The following is a 20,108-nucleotide window of genomic DNA, read 5'->3' as shown; positions in this document are numbered from 1 at the left end:
TCACAACACCTTCCCTCCTCCTCAAGAGCTGCGCTCTAATTCGGTGTTACAGGAAGTTGTAAACGGCTTTCACTTTTTTTTTAAGTGTTTCCATTGCTTATTTTAGAGCGCAGCTCTTAGGCGCCCGTTTCCGGCTTGAGCGGCGTCGGCGTCGCCGTCGCCGTCGGCGTAACCGCGCGGTGCATTATGGGTAAATTTCCCCGCTAAATCTAGCGGAAAATTTTCCCCGCTAAATTTAGCGGAAAAGTTTCCCCGCTAAATCTAGCGGAAAAATTTCCCCGCTAAATCTAGCAAAACAATTTCCCCGCTAAATCTAGCGGAATATTTTCCCCGCTTAATCTAGCGGAAAAATTTCCCCGCTAAATCTAGCGGAATATTTTCACCGCTAAATCTAGCGGAAAAATTTCCCCGCTAAATCTAGCGGAAAAATTTCCCCGCTAAATCTAGCGGAATATTTTCACCGCTAAATCTAGCGGAAAAATTTCCCCGCTAAATCTAGCGGAAAAATTTCCCCGCTAAATCTAGCGGAGTATTTTCCCCGCTAAATCTAGCGGGAAAATTTCCCCGCTAAATCTAGCGGAAAAATTTCCCCGCTAAATCTAGCGGAATATTTCCCCGCTAAATCTAGCGGAAAAATTTCCCCGCTAAATCTAGCGTGAAAATTTCCCCGCTAAATCTAGCGGAATATTTTCCCCGCTAAATCTTGCGGAAAAATTTCCCCGCTAAATCTAGCGGAAAAATTTCCCCGCTAAATCTAGCGGAATGTTTTCCCCGCTGAATCTAGCGGAAAATTTTCCCCGCTAAATTTAGCGGAAAAGTTTCCCCGCTAAATCTAGCGGAAAATTTTCCCCGCTAAACCTAGCAGAAAAATTTCCCCGCTAAATCTAGCGGAATATTTTCCCCGCTTAATCTAGCGGAAAAGTTTCCCCGCTAAATCTAGCGGAAAAATTTCCCCGCTAAATCTAGCAGAAAAATTTCCCCGCTAAATCTAGCGGAATATTTTCCCCGCTTAATCTAGCGGAAAAATTTCCCCGCTAAATCTAGCGGAATAGTTTCACCGCTAAATCTAGCGGAAAAATTTCCCCGCTAAATCTAGCGGAAAAATTTCCCCGCTAAATCTAGCGGAATATTTTCCCCGCTAAATCTAGCGGGAAAATTTCCCCGCTAAATCTAGCGAAAAATTTCCCCGCTAAATCTAGCGGTATTTTCCCCGCTAAATCTAGCGGAAAAATTTCCCCGCTAAATCTAGCGTGAAAATTTCCCCGCTAAATCTAGCGGAATATTTTCCCCGCTAAATCTTGCGGAAAAATTTCCCCGCTAAATCTAGCGGAAAAATTTCCCCGCTAAATGTCCCGCTAAATCTAGCGGAATGTTTTCCCCGCTGAATCTAGCGGAAAAATTTCCCCGCTAAATCTAGCGGAAAAATTTCTCTTCAGGTCAGGTGACCCCCCGAGGTCACGTGACCCCCGTGGTCACGTCACACCCCCAGGTCACGTGTCCCCCACGTGACCTTGGCGAGGGGTCATGTGACCTTTCCAAGGTCACGTGACCTCCCCTCCCCCGATAACACGTGAACCTCATTACCCTTCCCTCCTCCTCCTCAAGAGCTGCGCTCTAATTCGGCGTTACAGGGAGTTGTAAACGGCTTTCATTTTTTATCTGTATTTTTACCCCTCTCTAGATGTTTTTCACCAATATTGCAGTCTCCTCTTAGTTACCGTAATTATTTTCCTAATCATTCGTCCATCGATATCTGCAAATCGCAGTGTCCCATGCGAATCCGTAGTCATCTCCCCAAGAGGGTGGGACGAAGCCCCGTGCACTTTAATGTCACATGTTTCATAGTTTCCCTTTCGCGGTTGCATATGTTGCATAGAGTACCTGTTTCCTGCAATGTAGACCTCCATGTTTTCGTTCTTAGCACCCCTCTTCTAGCTTCAAACAGTAATGAGCTCCGCAATGAATTATCATACAACTGTTCCTTCTTTATTTCTTGTTTCTGTGCCCTGCAGATTGTTACAGCTGATTTCCCCTGCATTCTCTTTTCCCACAATTTCTCTCCGTTTCCTTTACTCGCTTTTCTGCTGATATACTCTAATCGGCGCCGTCTTATTGAATGTATTTAGATCTCAGCTTGCGGGTTCGGTTTTTTACTTAGTGTTTAGACTTTCCATATGTGTATAGATACTTGTACACTTTCGCTGCTCACCGTGTATGCTCAATTTCAGCTAGTGTTTCTTCAAATTTTACTTTACTGATCGCTTCTCTACTCTCAAAAAATGCCCAACCCATATCCCCCTGTACTTTATCATTTGGTGCACTTCGATGTGCTCCCAATGCCACCCTACCCACACTCCTTTGCTGTATCTCTAAACCTGCCTGAATTTCTGACCTCATACACAATACCGAATTCCCAAATGCCAGTCCTGGCGCAATGAAACCCTTACATACACCTCTAACGACTTCATATCTATTATAGTTCCATAGTGCCCTGTGTTTCGTAATAGCTGAATCTCGTTTCCCCTTCTTTGTTACAATATCTTCTTGGTCTTTTAGATACTTTCTTCCTTCACTTTACCATACTCCCAGATATTTTACCTTTCTACGTGTTCTATCACTGTGTCCTGTATCTCCAGGGGTTCCCCTTTCTCGTCGTTGAAAACTATTATGCCCGACTTGTCCTACTGAATTTTAGTCCTAAACTGTCCCCTTCCCGGCTGCAAATCTCATTCAGTTACTATATTGTCTCACGACCTTCTGATGCGAGTGCAATGTCGTCTGCGTACATTAACCTTGGCAATATTTGATTTGCTTTATGTCCTTCCTCCATGTAAGTAAGGTCAAAACCTAGGTTGCACTGCTCTAGGGGCGACAATGGGCAACCCTCTCTAAGTCCTCTTTTTTATTGCTGTTGGTCTTGTAGTTTCGGCTTCTTATGTTATAACTACACTATTCTCCGTATAAACCCGTTCTAGAAACTTAACCATAGTTCCCCCTAGCCCATATCTCTTCAGTTGGTCTCAGAGTTTTTCCTGGTTCACAATGTCATATGTCCCTTTGATGTCCAAAAATGCTACCCAAAATACCCTTTGACTTGTCATTGCTATCTCTATGCACTGAGTGATTACGAAAAAGTTATCACCTAGTCGTCTAGCCCTCCTAAAACCGTTTTGAAGCGCCCCAGAATCTGCTTTGTCTCTGCCCATTCGTCCATTCTTCTTTTTACCATTTACATAGCTAGTCTGTATATTACTGAAGTTACAGTTATTGGCCGGTATGATTTGATGCTGTCTTTGTCTCCCTTGCATTTACATAATAATCTCATCCTACTCAATTTCATGTCACTGGGTACCTCCCCTCCCATAAGTATCTGGTCAATCACCTGTTTTAGTTTCAATTTGCTTGATTTGCCTGGAACGTTTATCAGTCTAGTCGATACGCTGTCTGAAGCTGTCGAAGTTCCAGCCGGATCCTTTCCTTCTGCTTTATCACCATTCCCCTGTGGTCATTTACTCTTCTTCAGTATGATCCTCCTTTTGTGTTGTGTAGACGATACGATTCTCTACAGCCTGATCTGGTTCTAACTCCGAAAATGCTGCTTCGATTGGGTGTCTAATGTATTCTCTTGCCTCTTCTTCCTCTACCTTTGTCCCTTCTTGTCTGGTTAGTGTCTGCTGGAAACCCTCAGTCTTTTTGCACTGTGCACTGATCTGTTTCCAGAACCTTTCTGCCGCATTCCAATCCTTCTGGTTTATCTTTATCATCCACTGGAGCCTTGCCCTCCCAATTTCGACTTGTATTAATGCTGATGCCTCCCGCTTTCTTTCCTGAAAGTCCTCCCATGTTGATGCTACTTCAGCTGGTGTGGCCCCCTTTTTCTTTGACTATCTGTGCTCTTTAGATGCCGCCTGCAGCGTCTCGATATTGCTGCCTGAACCTCTTTATCCAACCAGCTTTTGAGCTTGCGTTTTAGTTTTCTTCCTCCTTGTTTGATTCGATATTTCTCTAACTCTCTTTTGAAAACACTAAGTCTTCATAGGTCTGTTCCCTTTCCGGTTGCTTAGATACTCTATTCTGGATACGCTCAGATACCTCCTGTAATTGTTTATCATCTAAGTTATCTCTACCCTCTTGTCTTTGATTTTGCATTTCTGGCTTCACTGTGCCATATCTGATGTTGATTCTCTTATGGTCGCTCCCCAGATTTTTTGTTCCTGCCTCATCTCTTTCTATGCATCCTATTCTGTTGTATAGCTTCCGTGATATTAGACGGTATAGTCGAGTGCGAGTTCTCTCTTTCGCACGTTATTTTTCTATCCCATTTGACCAGAGCATTAGCCAATACCAAATAAAAAGCTTCGCAGAACTACTCTAACATCCTCTCTGTTGTATCCCTATGTCCATCAAAGTCTTCCAAATGCGCATTCAGGTCCCCCAAGATAATTATTTGCATGTTAGAGCCAATTTCCCTAAAGTCTCCTGATATACTGCATGTTATGTGTTCTGTGTTTTCCTCCCCTGCTTCATTTCCTGTTTTTAGATACACCTTGGTATGCCGTCTCCCTTGCTCTTATATAATAATCACATCCTGCTCAATTTCCAATCACTGGGTACCTCCCCTCCCATAAGTATCCAGGCAATCACCAGCCTTAGTTTCAATTTACTTGTTCATGGTGTGACTAACTTGGGCAGTGCTGCCTGGTCGCCGGATGAAAATCATAAACAATCGTAAACTGATCATTGCAATTACCAGAGCTCTAAAATCGCGTAACTTGCTGTATATACTAAGTAGCCTATAAGCATTCCGCTTCAAGAATGATATATACGTTTAATTTTCCTGTCATAACCCCTTTAAGCTGAGTCTAGAAGCTCAGCCCTCAGCGCGAGCTCGCTGGCTTCCGCAGTGCTTTGGTTACGCGTGCCTGAGCGTTCACACTTGCGTTTGAGGGGGCAGAACGCTCGCTCTATAGCGAGCTTTAGTCTCAGCTTAAGGGTTAACGGAGTGCAGTTATATCTCAAGAAAGCAAAATCAAAACATCAAATCAGCATACCAATGACAAGCAAACTGCACCGCTCTTTACGGTGATAGCAACTTCAAATGCACTTTAGATGTCACGTGACCTGACATCACGGGACCTACAGAAAAATTTAGATTCCCCACTAATTTTAGCGAAACATTTACGTCATGCGACCTATGCATCATGTCAATTTCCCCCTAAATGTGACAAATAAATTGACGTCACGACCAATGCACCAATTCAGTTTCCTTGCTAAATTTGGCGGGAAAATTGATGTCACGTTACCTGACGTGTAACCCATGCAAACTTCAGGTTGCCCGCTTAATTTAACCAAAAGAATACATCACGGAACCTGTGAACCCGAAGGAAAAATCCATCAATGTAACCCTGTTTGGCAGTCAATGTTTTCTAGTGGACCGCTGACTGTGCCTGACTGCACGTCAAGCATGTCTGATTGGCCAACAAGTTACTCTGACCGACAGTCAAACTCCAGTCAGACTCTACTTGTCGGCTTTCTGATGGTTTTCTGGTGGCAGTCGGCCGCCGCGAAATGCCATCAAGATGTCTTGGTGGCGATTCTGATTGTACATCGATTGGCTCTGACTGTACGTCAAAAAGCTTTGACGCGCAGACAGACGTACGGTCAAAGGACGTAAAGTTCGTTCGGATTCCACTATTTCGTCAAATCTATGAATACGAAAAAATAATCTATGCACAAGAAAACGATTTCGGGACGTGAGCCCATAAAACCGCCGATGTTAGAGATATGACACGCAGCCGACCGACAACCTTGATCAGAAGCCCGCCTAAACGCCGAACACGCCACTTCGCTTCGCCCATAGAGGCTTCGCCGAGCTTTCATGAACGATCGCTCTCGACTCGTATTGTCTGCCCGCTTGCTCCAACCTGTCGATTCTGCCCGGGCTCTACAATGTCTTATGTTTTAGTAGAATTTCTATTCGACAAGACCCAGCCTGTTGTGAGTTCCAACGATGTAAGGGACTTTAGCGGTGTAGTTGAAGACGACAAGGTGTACCAGGTCTACTGGGCCGGAGACGCGCGAACAAAAGGATCGTTCTACGGCGCGAAAGTACTCTACATGGCAGGTGATCAGTAGAACTGAAGTACGGCGAGTGATGTACGAGTGCTTTGCATAACATGCTGAAGACTTAACTAACTGCATTTGCAGCCGAAGCATCTCGTATAAAACGCATGGCATAGCACAGAGGTTAAGGTGTCCGATTTGTACGCAAGTGGTCGCGGGTTCGATCCGCGGCGGTCGTGCTTTTTTTTTTCCCTTATTTTTTTCTCAAACATTTTTTTTATCGAGGCGTTTGGCGATATTTATGAGTGCGTAGAGCTTTACTCTTATATAAATGCTGCCCTTGTTGATGAAATTCCTTTGGCAGTGGCAGTCAGACGTCATCTGATGGACTATCAGATAACGTCTGATGGTCCATCACGTTCCACCAAGGCTGCTGACTGGCAGTCAGTGTCCCAAATTACGTATCTTGATGGAATTTTCAATAGGAAACCAATTCTGTTTCTCCGCTAAATTTAGCGGAAAATTAACGTCACGTGACCAATGCACCAATTTATTTTCCCCGCAAAGCTTGTGGGAAAATTAAATTCATTAAATAAATTGTCTACTTACATTTTGTTTCGTCGTATTCACAGAGATGCGTCGTGAGTCTCATGACGAATGCTATCGCTCTTCATAGAAAACCAACAAGAATGGCTTCTGTGGATATTTTATTTTAAAACTCTTGCGAAGCTCTCAATCAAAATTTATCAAGGCATCATTTTGGGTGCCCAATTTATAGCCGAACCCAGGGGGGGGGGGAATCGGTTTAGTATGTATATATTAGTTAATACCGCTCCTTCAATGAGTAACAAGGCAAGCAAAGGTCAAATTTCAGGTTCTGCTCTTGAGTTTCTTGTTTCCCCATATTCTGATCACTGCAGATGAAAGAATCGGTATTTAACTTTTTTTTTTTTTTTTTTTTATAGAACAAGGTTTAATATAACAACTTCAGTTGTTTCGTTTCAGCGTTCGTGGGGTGTGCTAAGTAGCGTTCGGGGTATAATAAAGGAGTTCAGGGTCTTTCTTGTGTAAAGCTTGACAAGGGCAGGCCAAAGTAGCAGGCTTTTTCGCGGGTTCCGGAATACAGGTAGGGCCCCAGCACACGGCGTAAACACGCCAGTTCAGGAATCATTCGATTAGCTGATTAGCCGTACTCAAGATACGTGTTTATAAACAGCGAGTCATATGGCTGCTTCTGTACTCTCAACAAGTCTCACCCCCCCCCCCCCCCCCCCCTGCCCGACCATCGTCCAGATTTGCAGATTGCACGAAAGATTGCGTGTAAGTACATCTACGATAAAAGCTTTGATCAATAGAACTAGCTCCACTTCTTATCGGAAACGCAGAGATGAAACGCACTCAACACAAATGAGTTCGGTGTTTAGTAGCGGAAAAGGATAATAAAGTCCGTGAAACGTTGCGCTGAAGATCGGCAGCTCCGCTTTGTGCTAGCTTCGAGTAAAAGAAAAAACAATCAAATACTAACGGAGTTGCGCCTTTCATCACATTAACTGCCTAACACCCATAAAAAAGAAGCCTTTGCTCCTACGCTAAATCTCTTCAAAAATATCTGCAATGGTCTTTCCGTTATGGATAACAGTGACATCGCTAATTTTAATAGTAGCAACCGGAATATTTTTAAGCTTGCTTCACCGGCGCCGTCAACACGGATTCTTCAGAAAGTATGGCATTCCTGGTCCAGAGCCCGACCTGTTATCAGGTAACTACATGCAGTTGAAAAAAGATCGTATTGAGGTGAGTGATACGGATTTTTATTCTCGCGGTGTAGTATAACTATACTTCGTTTCAGCTTCGGTCCGAGTGCGGCCGATGTCATGAGCCGAAGGGCCACTCAAGCAGCAAAAGAAGCACAACGTCATGGCGTGTTCTCTGCAGTTGATAGGAACAGCCGGTATTCGCCGTCTCTCTGTGCGTGCTCCTCCGCCGGCTAATCCAATCAAGCGCTGAGAGGACGCCATAGCGCTGCGCTTTTTGGGCTGTTCGATTGGTCCTTCGGCTCATAACATCGGCCGCGCTCGGACTGAAGCTGAAACAAAGTACAGATTGTTCCGCATAATGCACACATTTAAAGCGTTTATCAGGAAATTGTTGGAATGTAGTTTTTTTGTTCTTATCACGTTTCATACATACACACTGACGTTCACCATGGTTGACAATTGACGGTATTTCAAAGGATATTTTTGTTTATTAATCTCTGTTTCGATGAAAGAATAGTATGAATGGTTAGGCTTATCTCGTATCTCTTATGCTGAAATATGTCTGAGATCATATAAATTGTAAATTTAAGTATTCTCCCCGGGCACCAAGTCATGTTTCTTTTCTACAAATTCTATATAAAGATTTTGTTTCGTGCTCCGTCAGAAATAATTAACTTGTTTAAAACTGTCGTTTGCTGGAAACTAGAATAAATTTCGTCCCTCTGAACGAAGTTACTCTTACTTAATCGATGCTCTCGAATCAGTAAAAAACTGGTCAGCTCGTTTCATCCTCTGTAATTACCATCGCGTCGCGAGCGTAACGCTTATGAAAGCCAATCAATTCCTGTCTACCTTCTTTTTCTCCAGTAAAACTGTTCGCTTCTGTCTTTGTCGCAAGATACTCTGATTAGTCAAGACATTATGACCACCTCTACACTGCGTGAATGAGCGCGCCTAGCTGACGTGCCATCCGCGTTGTCTACGACCTGCCGATGGGGATAGTAGTTCGCGGCTGTCGGGGATACATAAGGATCATCTTTTCTACTATCTCTGCATGTATTAGGAAAATCTGCTGATTTATGCGACTTTTATGAAGGGAAGATCGTGGTGGCCCGACGGCTTGGAACGAGTATCTCGGAAACTGTAAAGCTTCAAATTTATTTTAATTAGTTTCCCACTTCAAATTTAACTTTAGAAAAGAGGGGGTGGGAGGGGGTGGCGAGAAAAAAGTCTTGACAAGCCCTGGCCCCCCTTCACAAGGCAGTGGCAGCGGCAAAGGAAAAATCAAGGTTTTTATGGCTCAAATACCCCCAAATATATATACCAAGTTTGCCATGAATCAAGAACACAAAAAACGCACACGGGTGTTCGCGGGCTGCCGTTTTATGTGGAGAGAAAGTTCGTCTGCTTCTTTTGCAGGGGTTGTAGTGACGTCAGAGCGCCGGGCTCTGATTGGCTCTGTTTGAAGGATAGTGGGTAGACCTCAAAGCAAGCTGCCTTCAGGTCTACTCACTATCCCTCATTCAGAGTCAACCAGAGCTCGGTGTTTTGTTGCCACTGCAACTCCTGCGAAAGAAGAAGACGAGCTTGCGTTCCGCATACCTATAAAAAGTGTCAGAACGACGGTGAAACTGATTCTAGACGCCGAGGCGTTGCACGTCCGCTCCTCATCGCAAAATGTAGACGCCGAAGGATTACCCCGCTTGGTGAAGCAAAATGGCCGGCTACCTGCGGCTCAAATGACACCTAGAAACGATGCAGGTTAAGCTGCATCTGTTTCTGAGAATGCAGTTGATCGGACTTTATTTGATATGAGACACTGCAGCAGGCGATCCTTGCAACTGTCTTGCATGCCAGAGCTGAATCAACAGAGTATTTGGGTGGAGGGTCAGAATGGTTTGGCTGACCATGTATATCATACTAACCCGTGCCTAAACTAAAGACGTCATTGCTTTTCATTTCACACCGAATTGACCATCAGTTCAAAATGGGTGTCCATAAATGTAAAACTAAAGCATTTTACCATTCATTCGCCCGTAAAACTTCTTTGCAGTGAAACCTACAGGTTACTAGTGTATCCATTGTTGATTAGAAATTGTCTAAAAACGCTGTTAGCACTCTTTATTGTTTTCAATCCAGTGAAGGGTTGAACGGCTTTTCTGACATTTACAAAAGGCAGTAATTGTTTGCTTAGTTTATGAAAACTGAACTCAGTGTTGTGAGCCTCAATGAACGAAGCATCGAATTACTGGTAATTTTTGTTATCTCTTTTTTTTGCCTGCAGTGATCTCTATAATACTGATGGCCGTGTGAGTATTTAAATAAAGAAATAACTAAACGTGGATGCTGAATTGATTCCGCAACAAAAATGCCCAGAATATTTAAATCTCCCAAATCTAACCCAAAACACAACACGTTTCAAACAAAAATCGCCTATTTTTGCGACGTTTGTGAAGTATAGGTTCTCAATTTTTTTTTTCAAATTAAATTGCAAAAAATTGTGTAGATGTTTTTCTTTCTTCTTTTTTGTGAATACTGGTGCGCAAAGGTACGTAAGCTCTAGAGCTCTCCCATTTAAGTCTAGTAGCAGAAATGAGCCAGCCCTTGAAATTATCATTTTTGGACCCCCCCAAAAAAAAAACTGTGCACTGACGTGTTTTATATACCGAAATGTCCGGATCTCTTTATAGTGCTCGTTTTTTCCAACTAAAGATGTGTGTTCTGTAAACCAGGAAGAAAGGCTCCAAATGCTCCTACTTACGCCAAGTGACGTTGCCGCTACAAATGCACTGTGGTCATCAAACATTTTTTTTTATAATATTTTCGTTTATGTCCGGTCAACATTGTGACACGTGTACGCAAAAGGGATCTAATATTCTCCCTCCTCTTCCACCGGTAGGTGATGGAGGGTTGGATCAAGAGGTACGGCAAGGTATTTGGTTTCTACTTGGGAGAAAGACCTTACATGGTGGTCACGGACTTGGACGTCATCAAAGAGTGTTTCATAAAAGAAACCAACAACTTCTACAACCGACCCAACATATTTCTCGATTTTGAACCTTTCCGAAGCTCCCTTATAGGACTTTCGGGTAAGTAATTTTCTATTTCGCGTCACAGAAAGCATAACATTCCTTGATGTAAATATATACTTCAAGTAAATTCTAATACAAACTGTTCTTTCTTATTCCACCCCCCCCCCCCCTCGAAACAGGAATTGATTTAGGCGTTATATCTTAGAATCAAAAATCAAAAATCTTTAAAACTTTGATTTAGATCAGCTAGTTTACACTTTTTGTACGGGTTACCCTTTATTGATTGACAAATAAAACAACACTAAAATCGATAGAAATTGCCCAGAACACAGCACTTCCAGCAATGCTATTTGTTAATAGGCGCGTAAGGGCTCAATTTGCAAACCGCTTCCTCAACATTTTAGCGGTTCATCAATGCCTCGATTACCGTATCGCATTATTAGCATTTAAGTTCACCACCAATCAGATAACATGCTATTCAATTAGTTTTACTCATGAAGATGTACGTCATGTATCCTCTGCGTTCACATTCCCAAGCGTCACTGTCTGTACCATACATACGAACTAATCATGGCGCGTTCACCTTCATTTACATTGCTATACTAAAACGTGGAACTCCCTACCACCACAGCCTAACTGCCATGTCATCATTCTATATCTTTAAAAAGCCATACGCGCACACATACTATCTGCATGATTCATCAACAATTTCTACGTCCCCCCCCCCCCCCCCCCCCCCCCAAACCGATTCATTCTTTTCTCCTGCGCACAGCTTTCCCACGGTCACACACACACAGATATTGTCTTTCTTTTTTCCTTGACTTTCTAGATTTACTTCTCTCTCTTTTCAGTTGGTTTTATATTTTGATTATGTGCATACCGCAATCATGTTTCGTTGTTGTTGCTTTTTTTTTTCTCCAATTTGTTTTAATATATAATGGTTCCAATTTGATCGCTGACTAACCCTTTGTTACCAAGGGGTCCCTTCAACAGTTTTTTTTTTTTTTTTAACCTTTGGGACTCCCGTCTGAATAAGTGTAATTATCTAAAATCTTGTTTACAAATAAAAACACATTTTGACTTAACTTGGCTTGAAACATATAAACAAGCACTAGCATGTACCACTCCTTTATCCGGACCATTCATCCGTATCTCAACGCTTTTCAGCCTACTTATTTAAAAAAAAATTGAAAATAACTAGTTTTAAGGTTTATTTTTTTAACAAAGCAGTGTGTGTTCCAGAAATATTTATATCATCGTTTCTAGATGATCAATCCGATTACGCTTTCTTAAGGCAATGACTGCCTCTGCACATCATTTTAGAAGACATTTTCGCTCTGACCACTGACAGCTTCTCAAAACCGTAGTCCCCTCGATTCCGCTTACAGTCTAAAAAATTGGAACCGTCTACTTTCCGGCAAAGCACTTTAAAGAACCTCACGGAATGTTTCCGTCAGGCTCTTAGTGAGCAGCCTTAGGAAGTAGCCGAGATCATAGCCGCTATGGAACGTCAGCCAGCGCACGTCCTTTGTGAGCTTGACTCCTGAAGCGATGAGCAGCTGGGCGAATTCATGGGTCTCGATGAGAATTTGGACCGAATGGTTCCGTCCAAATTCTTCTTCTGATGTGGTCTTTATAATATTTACTTAACTTCTCGTCAGTCACCTGGTTAGTATCCTCATAACGAGCCCCTGAGCGCAACAAAAATTGTTGAAATTGACAATGGCAGGATCCGCACTTCCGAACGAAAAGTATGCTAAATACGACGACCTTAATTATCGATTTACAATGCATCACTCTGGTGCACAACAATTGCTAATGGATAATAAACTGATCTCTTGGTAGGCCGCTTCAGAGTTCATTCGTCAATTACACCAGCCTTAAAATCAACTATAACATTTGCACCATTAGTCCTGGAGTGTGTGTGAGAGAGAGAGAGAGAGTGCGTGTGCGTGCGTGTGCGTGTGCGGGCGTTGTGTGTGTGCGTGCGCGTACGTGTGTGGTTGTATGCTTGTGTGTGGTGGTGGGGGGTGGGGGTATTGTCTGGCAGCGTGCCGGGCCCGGGAGCCGCATCCGCGGGCCGTCGGTTGCCGACCTCTGGTTTATACATTGATGGCACAAACAGAGAAATATGACAAATGCCTTGACGCTGCACTTTTGCCGTTGTTTCATTTATTCCACTAGCTTTAGATAACACTAAATATTGCTCCTCTCTAAACTCATATAAGATTTCATTCCCTGTTATGCTCCCACAGGCTTCGAGTGGAAGAAAGTCCGCTCAGCGCTGAACCCCAGCTTCAGCGCTTCAAAGATGAAAATGATGACTCACACAATGAGCCAGTGCGTAGAAGAAATGATCGAGGTATTGCGGGAACACGCGGACAGGGGTGAAGCGGCGAACATGCTCGACGTTTCCCAAGGCCTCACGCTTGATGTCATTGCCAAATGCGCACTGGCGTGGCAGGTATGCACTGTGAAAAGAATTAAGTTTAGTTCGTTTATTATATTGATGTACCAAACAGTTCATATGTTTCCTTATTTTATCTACTTTGCTGGAAGTGCACCAAAATCTCGAATTGTTATATCATACGGCCATGCTTCAGTGAATGTACCACAAAAGCGCCTTATCGGTTTACATGAAAATTCCGGACTGTACGGATACTGCTTGTTCGTGTTGGCGTTGGTCACACTATGGCCGTGTTCCAAAATGTATTCGATCTAACTCCAGTGTAAGAGTCTTGTACCCTGGTGTTCCAAAACCTTCCCGCGTCCAGCGCTTTTCAATCTGTGTTGTCACGTGACACGACCCGCCGGAGTAACCGGTTTCCTTTGGGTAAGATTTAGAACACAGCCTTTATCGTTAGCAACGGAGCGTATTCATTGACCTGATGTCATAGCGCGCGTGACCAATGGCGTTGGGTCACGCGGAATAGGAGTGCGTGAGAAGGGAAAGACGGTTAAAGCGTCGCTAACATTTTTTTTCAACTTGACTCGATTTTAGTATTGAGTCATATTAAGTGTCCCAGAACGAAATAAAAACTTCTGTTTCTTTTTTCTGGACCGGCAGGTAGAGTGCCAAAGAAACGTCACCGATCCCATGTTGCGGGCAGTCAGAAAAGTATTCTTGGATCTGGACAGCGCACTTGTCGACGGCCTGGTTTGTTTTCCTCCACTCCGCCAGGCAATCGAGTGGGTATATCCCTACTCCAGCTACCACGATGTGACGAAGCAGATAACCGACAACTTAAGCAAGGTCATTGACCTTCGCCGAAAGAAGCAAGGATCCAGGCCGACCGACATGTTGCAGTTGATGTTAAACGATCAGGAGGACCACGAAAACGCCGCCTCAGCTGACCTCGGGGAAAACACTTTCTCTATCAGGGACAGACATCTCATGGCCAACAGCTTCATTTTTCTCGTCGCCGGCTTCGAAACGACCGCTACGGCTTTGGCCTTCGTCATGCATACTCTGGCCAAGTACCCAGATGAACAAGACCGCGTCTTTCGTGAGCTTACCGAAGTGTTCCCGGAGAAGAACCAGACCCTGACGTACGACGGCGTTCAGCAGCTGAAGCGTCTAGACATGGTGATACGCGAGGTCCTGCGCCTCTACCCGCCTGTGGTGCTCTTTGTCAGTCGGGTCTGTAGGGAAGACACCTCCGTCATGGGCCAGTTCTTCCCTGCTGGCGCGAATGTGCTGGTTCCGACCTGGCACATCCACCATAATCCTGACGTTTGGCAGGATCCTAACACGTTTAATCCAGAACGGTTCAGCGAAGGAAAGAGCGCGCATCACCCGGCAGCCTACTTGCCGTTTGGAATGGGACCTAGAATGTGCATCGGAGAGAGGTTCGCGCTGCTGGAGCTGAAACTTGTCACATGTCACGTCCTGCGAAGGTACAGGGTCACCACATCTAACAGGACTCATGATCTGATGGAGATAACTGTGTCGTCTGTGGTGATCAGACCAAAAGAATGTATTGAAGTCACCCTAGAGCTCAGATAAAATTCCAAACAAATGCGTGCAAAAACAGCGAAACTTAATGCTATACCTCTTGCAGATTTGGTTTTATTGAGGTCCGACTGCACTTGGGTCTCTCAATTAAAATGCATCAAGCATTAAAAAAAATTCGCGAATCAAGCGTCCTATTAGCGCCGAGATGTTTTGGTGGCGCCCTCTCATGCTTTCCTTTCGTGAGGACACGAACTGGATTTGCTTCGCCCTGACTGGCAGGATTGGCCTCGCCGTGAACCAGCGATTGGGCACCCTATTTAAAAAGATTTTCTTTCGGAATTTTATTTCGAGTAAAAAAAGTGAGCTGAATTATGGGACTCTTTTCACATCCGGTAGAGCCGGAATTTACCGGAAGTCACCGCGTTCGTTACCGGAATTTTATTTCCAATAAAAAATCTATTTTACTTAATTATGGGACTCTTTTCACTTCCAGTAAAGCCAAAGATTACCGGAAGTCACCGGAATTGCCTGGATTCACCAGAAATTACCGGAAATCACCGGATTTGTCTCAATTCACCAGAACTTACCGTGCTTTTTTTTTTTCGGATGTCAACGGAAGGTATTTAGGACGAAGCCTGTAAACCGTGGGCGGTGTATTTCTACCAGATGCTGGACGATTCGGTAGCAATTAAAACCGTTCGTTCATATAGCCCTGAAAATTCTATGTATTTATCTCACAGGGTCGATACCAGTGAAACAATTTGCCCAGCTGTAGACAAAAGCAATCACACCATGTAGGAAGAACCAAGTTATTTGTCGCAAAAATATCTTTCAAGGTGCTCACAATGCCGCTGGGTAAATTCCTAGATGTACGGTAGTTCAACTAATAAACCGAGCAGGTGCACCACACGGACACACACACTATTAGTAGCACATTTAGCGAAAACCACGAAAGCGCTACCAACATCCGTCGCCAGATGTTGGTTGCGCTTTCGGCCACGAATGACGTCACGAGGGTCACCAGTGACGTCACGAGGGCAACGAATGACGTCACGAGGGCTATGTGTGACTCACGAGGGTGACGAGTGACGCCACGAGGGCCACCAGTGACGTCACGAGGGACACGAATGACGTGACGAGGCTCACAAGTGACGTCACGAAGGTCACGTATGAGGTTCTGACGTCACAAGTTACGTCACGAGGGTCACGTGTGACATCACGAGTGTCACAAGGACCACCAGTGACGTCACGAGGGCCACGAATGACGTCACAAGACTCACCAGTGACGTCACGAGGGTCGCGTGTGGCGTGGCAACGTCACAAGTGACGTCACGAGGGGCACATAGGCCACCAGTGACGTCATGGGGGCCAGCAATGACTTAACGAGGGTCACTTGTGACGTCACGAGCGTCACAAGTGACGTCCCGAAAATCACCAGTGACGTCATGAGGGTCACGTGTGACGTCACGAGAATCACCAGCGACGTCACGAGAGCCACCAGTGACGTCACACGGGCATACCCTCTTCTCCCCTCTTACTCTTCAAAAGCTGCGCTCTGATTCGGCTTTACAGAAAATTGTGAACGTCTTTCGTTTTTTTACTTTATATCTTTAATATTTTACCACCTCTGATATGAGCTCTGAAAAAAAAATCCACATGCAACTTCTTGCGAAACTACGTTCGCGTGCCCAATTTCCGGTATGTACGTTTGGAATTCGAATTTTGCAAGGCGTTCCAAACGTGTTAGTCCTTGCAGCCGCACTCTAGATTTACGCCAATGGCGTTCCCAAGTGCTAGGCGTGAAAACAGACGCAGCAGATTTCTTGAGCCTGCTTGACAACGGGCAAGCAGTCTGACCTTTACCTTGCGCAATACTGCCACGGCCGCTCGATCCCCCCTGTTGGTGCGGCCTGCCGATTTTTCCCGAACACAAAAGAGCGCGCGTGAGAAGAGAACTTTTCCCATCTGCCGTCGGGGCGCTGCACATCGGTGAGTGGTCTTGTGAGCTGAAAGCTAGAGAAGGCGCCAAACGCGCCCTTGCTCTGCGACCCAGAAAAAATACCTGCCCGCCAATGGCTTCGCCGATACCGAGGCGCTGCCACGGTTGCAGAAGGCCGCAGAACTCTCTTGCCGCCCCCCCCCCCCCCCCCCCCTCCCACCTCTGCACCGCTTTGCGCGGAGAGAATATCGTAGTGTCTTGTCTATCGTAGTGTTTTGCGTCTTTTTTTTTTTTCCTTCCTTTTTTTCTTTTTTTTTGGGGGGGGGGGGGGAGGGATGGACTGTTGTTGGGGTGTACACCCTGTGCTCGCGTGTGTGGTTTATGTTTTCGATCGTTTTTTCGAGCGTTTTTATAGTTTTGTGGCACTAGCCACTGATGGATGAGAAAGAAGATACGTATACAGACGCCTTTTGTCTGTGTCTCCACAGTTTTAAAGAGTGCGAATGGGTTACGGAGCACGCGATGCCTAAAAACTGTTGTGTGCCGCGTTGTAAGTCAAATGGTGCGAGAAATCTGGAACTATGCTATGACGAGCTGCCGTCTGCAAAGTAGAGACAATGAAGCCCCTTCCAAACTTGAGTTCCCACCGTATACATGGCTGGCTACTCGGCCTTCGTTTGCGAACAAAAGGTGACCATTAAGCTGGAACATTCAGCCTGGCAAATCAATAGAAATGTCTGAGTGAAAGCAAGGAAGGCTAATGTGTAGAACCCGCTCAACGTTGCAGGTGACGTGTCCTGAATGCAAGCTTCCACTTAAGGCAAATGCATTACGTGACGGTAGTCTAATATAGTAACGCGTTACTAGTAATGCGTTACTGTAACTTCGTTACTTTTTGCTAACTTGTAACTCTAACGAGTTACTTTTTAAAGATGTAACTTGTAACTGAGTTCTATTAGTTTTTCCGAGGTAACGATGAAAGTAACGGCATTACTTTTGCCGTTACTTTCCATTTTTGTATGTGTAATATATCCTTGAACCAGTACCATATAGCTATTCCTCGCACTTTCCAAATTATCTGTTCCGGGACTTTAAATGTCAAGTTGGCCTCGCACAAACGTGTGAGTGCATTCTTTCTCGCGAGTCACAACCCGAATATAGCCACAAGTAGATGTGTTGAAAAAAATATAGTTATCTTTACGCACGCGCTTGTACTTTGTGACCGAATACTTATATCTTAGTATCTTAAAGCACTGTCTATGTTGTGGTTGTTCATTGTTTTGCCCCAACGCTTCTTAACCGGATGAATCAACCTTGAAACAACAAAACACACGGAGGGTACTGCGAATATTTCGTATTTTGATTAGCGCCACTATTCCGCACTGTGGATGTTTCGTATTTTGATTTCCGCCACTACTTCGGTGTAATGTCAACAGTCGAGGCAAACTTTACTGCTGTTTCCGCGGGGTTTGCTTGTTGCTTTGGTTGCGTGGGGTCTGTTCAGCAAGAGCAAGGACGTGTTCGCCATCAAACGAGGGAAACTTTCAGACACTGATTTCGAGAAACAACTGCTGCTAAGTTACAGTATGAAGTAAAAAGCATAATTTTTGATTTTATGCAATAAAACTTGGTGGGGGGCCTTTTCTAGTTTCTCCTAAATTTTTCGTGTTACTAGAAAAGTAACTGATAAGTAACGTCGTTACTTAAAAGTAAAGAGTTTACTTTTTTTAGCGGTTACTGTAACGGTAACTTTGCAACTTTTTTCTGAAAGTAACTGTAACTGTAACGAATTACTTTTTAAAAGTAATTTACCCAAGGCTGACGTGACGGAGCATATCAGTTCGTGTTTAGCCTTGACCAAGGATGACTCAGCTATCCACGACCTGAATCTGTCTGGCTGTGCAAGCTCGTCTGCTCCATTGTCGAGAGGGCTCTACAGTCGGCAGAAATTCGTCGTCGACGGATTTGCAAGGTCTTCTCGAGTACAGTGCTTCCACACTTTATGGACTGCCTGCTGATGTGGTGTACTAACTGCAGAGACCAGTACGACAGCGAAGAGCTCTGCAAGTTTTTTTCTCAGGAAGATCCTCAGACCTCTTTTGGCAAACTGGGCTGGTGACCTAAACAGCTCTCTAGGGAATATCTTGAGGCTTTCGCGGAACACCCTTTCCCGAAAGGTACTCAGCTTGTGAACTACATGACTCCCTTGATCTGTTTGGGAACAATTAAGTTTATATTACTAAAGTTATACTCGAGGAATCCGTTTCTTTTTCTGCCTCACAGATCCATAAAAGGCACAGCTCGAGCGTGCTCGAGCGTCGGTTAAAACCGGTAATTATACGGCCTAACTATATGCACCTATAACTCCTATATTACAGCGGTAATAGAAACGGGGCAAAACTTACGGGAACAAGAAAACGACAATTCACTCATACTTCCAGCTGAATGCGTCTCTAACGCGCAGCCTGCAGCTGAGTGAGCTCCTCACAGAAAGAATCGTGTGGTTTTATTTTACACAAATTTGTCACAGCATTCATGAAATCTGGCACTCGTTTCAATTGTGACTTGCCGTTTCACGAAAAACAATCTGAATCGCCACACCTGGCCGGGCCGGGACGGGCGTACTGCTCCTCTCTCGACGATAACGAGCTTTACTGCGGGGTAAAGTAGAACTATCACTTTCACCGGCGGCGTGGGTCATACGGCAGGCCGCTCCCAATGGGAGTCCTAAGGGAGGGGCCGTGATACTGCAATCGCTGATAGCTTAAGAAAGGCGGAGCTTGGCTTATAAAGCAGGCGTAACACTGCTCATACACCATACAAAAACAGTTTGCAAACACGAGTCAATGCAATATCCGTGGTTCGAATGCCGCGTGCCAAGCTTTCTCCTTGAACTCATTGTCATTTGGTATTCGAGACACGGATATTGAGGTGACTCGCGTTCAAATCTGCATGCAGACTGTCATTTGTATGATGTATAAGCAGTGTGACCCCGGCTTTATGATTACGTTACTTGCGGCATGATTTGTTATTCGGCCTTCTCATCAACTCATACCGTGATGTGATTGGCTCGTGAACCGTAATCAGCTTATCTAGTCTGGCCCTGCCCTGCGTTTTTTAGGCTGTCATTTGCACTACGGACAGAAGCCCTAGCGAATCTCAACATGCCTTTCTCCTCCTGACAGCTTACCAGCTGTTTTCAAGTCTCAAGTAATATTTTTCTTTTCATTTCTCTTTTGCGTGCGCCGAATCTCGTACAAGGAAGAAACAACCCACGGCTTCAGCATACTTTATTGTAGCGCAGTGCAACTACTATCTAGGGAACCACTGAGGCCATCAACATCGCCAATTGCTTCACCTAG

The 20,108-nt window shown here is 44.6% G+C and overlaps 1 protein-coding gene across 1 annotated transcript; it reads left to right on the top strand.

The window, feature by feature from the left end:
- Positions 1 to 7,524: 7,524 nt before the first annotated feature.
- Positions 7,525 to 14,980, top strand: LOC8023112 (cytochrome P450 3A24-like). Its single transcript, XM_002399255.3, has 4 exons — positions 7,525 to 7,857; positions 10,720 to 10,909; positions 13,108 to 13,316; positions 13,920 to 14,980. The coding sequence occupies exons 1-4, from the start codon at positions 7,678 to 7,680 to the stop codon at positions 14,856 to 14,858; spliced, it is 1,518 nt and encodes a 505-aa protein (XP_002399296.3). The 5' UTR covers positions 7,525 to 7,677; the 3' UTR covers positions 14,859 to 14,980.
- The last annotated feature ends 5,128 nt before the right edge of the window (positions 14,981 to 20,108 follow it).

The sequence above is a fragment of the Ixodes scapularis genome, unplaced genomic scaffold (genome assembly GCF_016920785.2).
Source record: "Ixodes scapularis isolate PalLabHiFi unplaced genomic scaffold, ASM1692078v2 PGA_scaffold3__209_contigs__length_174095766, whole genome shotgun sequence".
In the NCBI taxonomy this organism is placed as follows: Eukaryota; Metazoa; Arthropoda; class Arachnida; order Ixodida; family Ixodidae; genus Ixodes; species Ixodes scapularis.
Note: the sequence above shows the minus strand (reverse complement) of the source record. Positions and strands in the feature narration are given on the sequence as shown.

Coding starts and splice junctions, on each gene's coding strand:
- LOC8023112 (XM_002399255.3), top strand. CDS start 7,678: ATGGTCTTTCCGTTATGGATAACAGTGACATCGCTAATTTTAATAGTA. Junction 7,858..10,719: donor TGAAAAAAGATCGTATTGAG/GTGAGTGATACG, acceptor TTCCACCGGTAG/GTGATGGAGGGTTGGATCAA. Junction 10,910..13,107: donor CTCCCTTATAGGACTTTCGG/GTAAGTAATTTT, acceptor ATGCTCCCACAG/GCTTCGAGTGGAAGAAAGTC.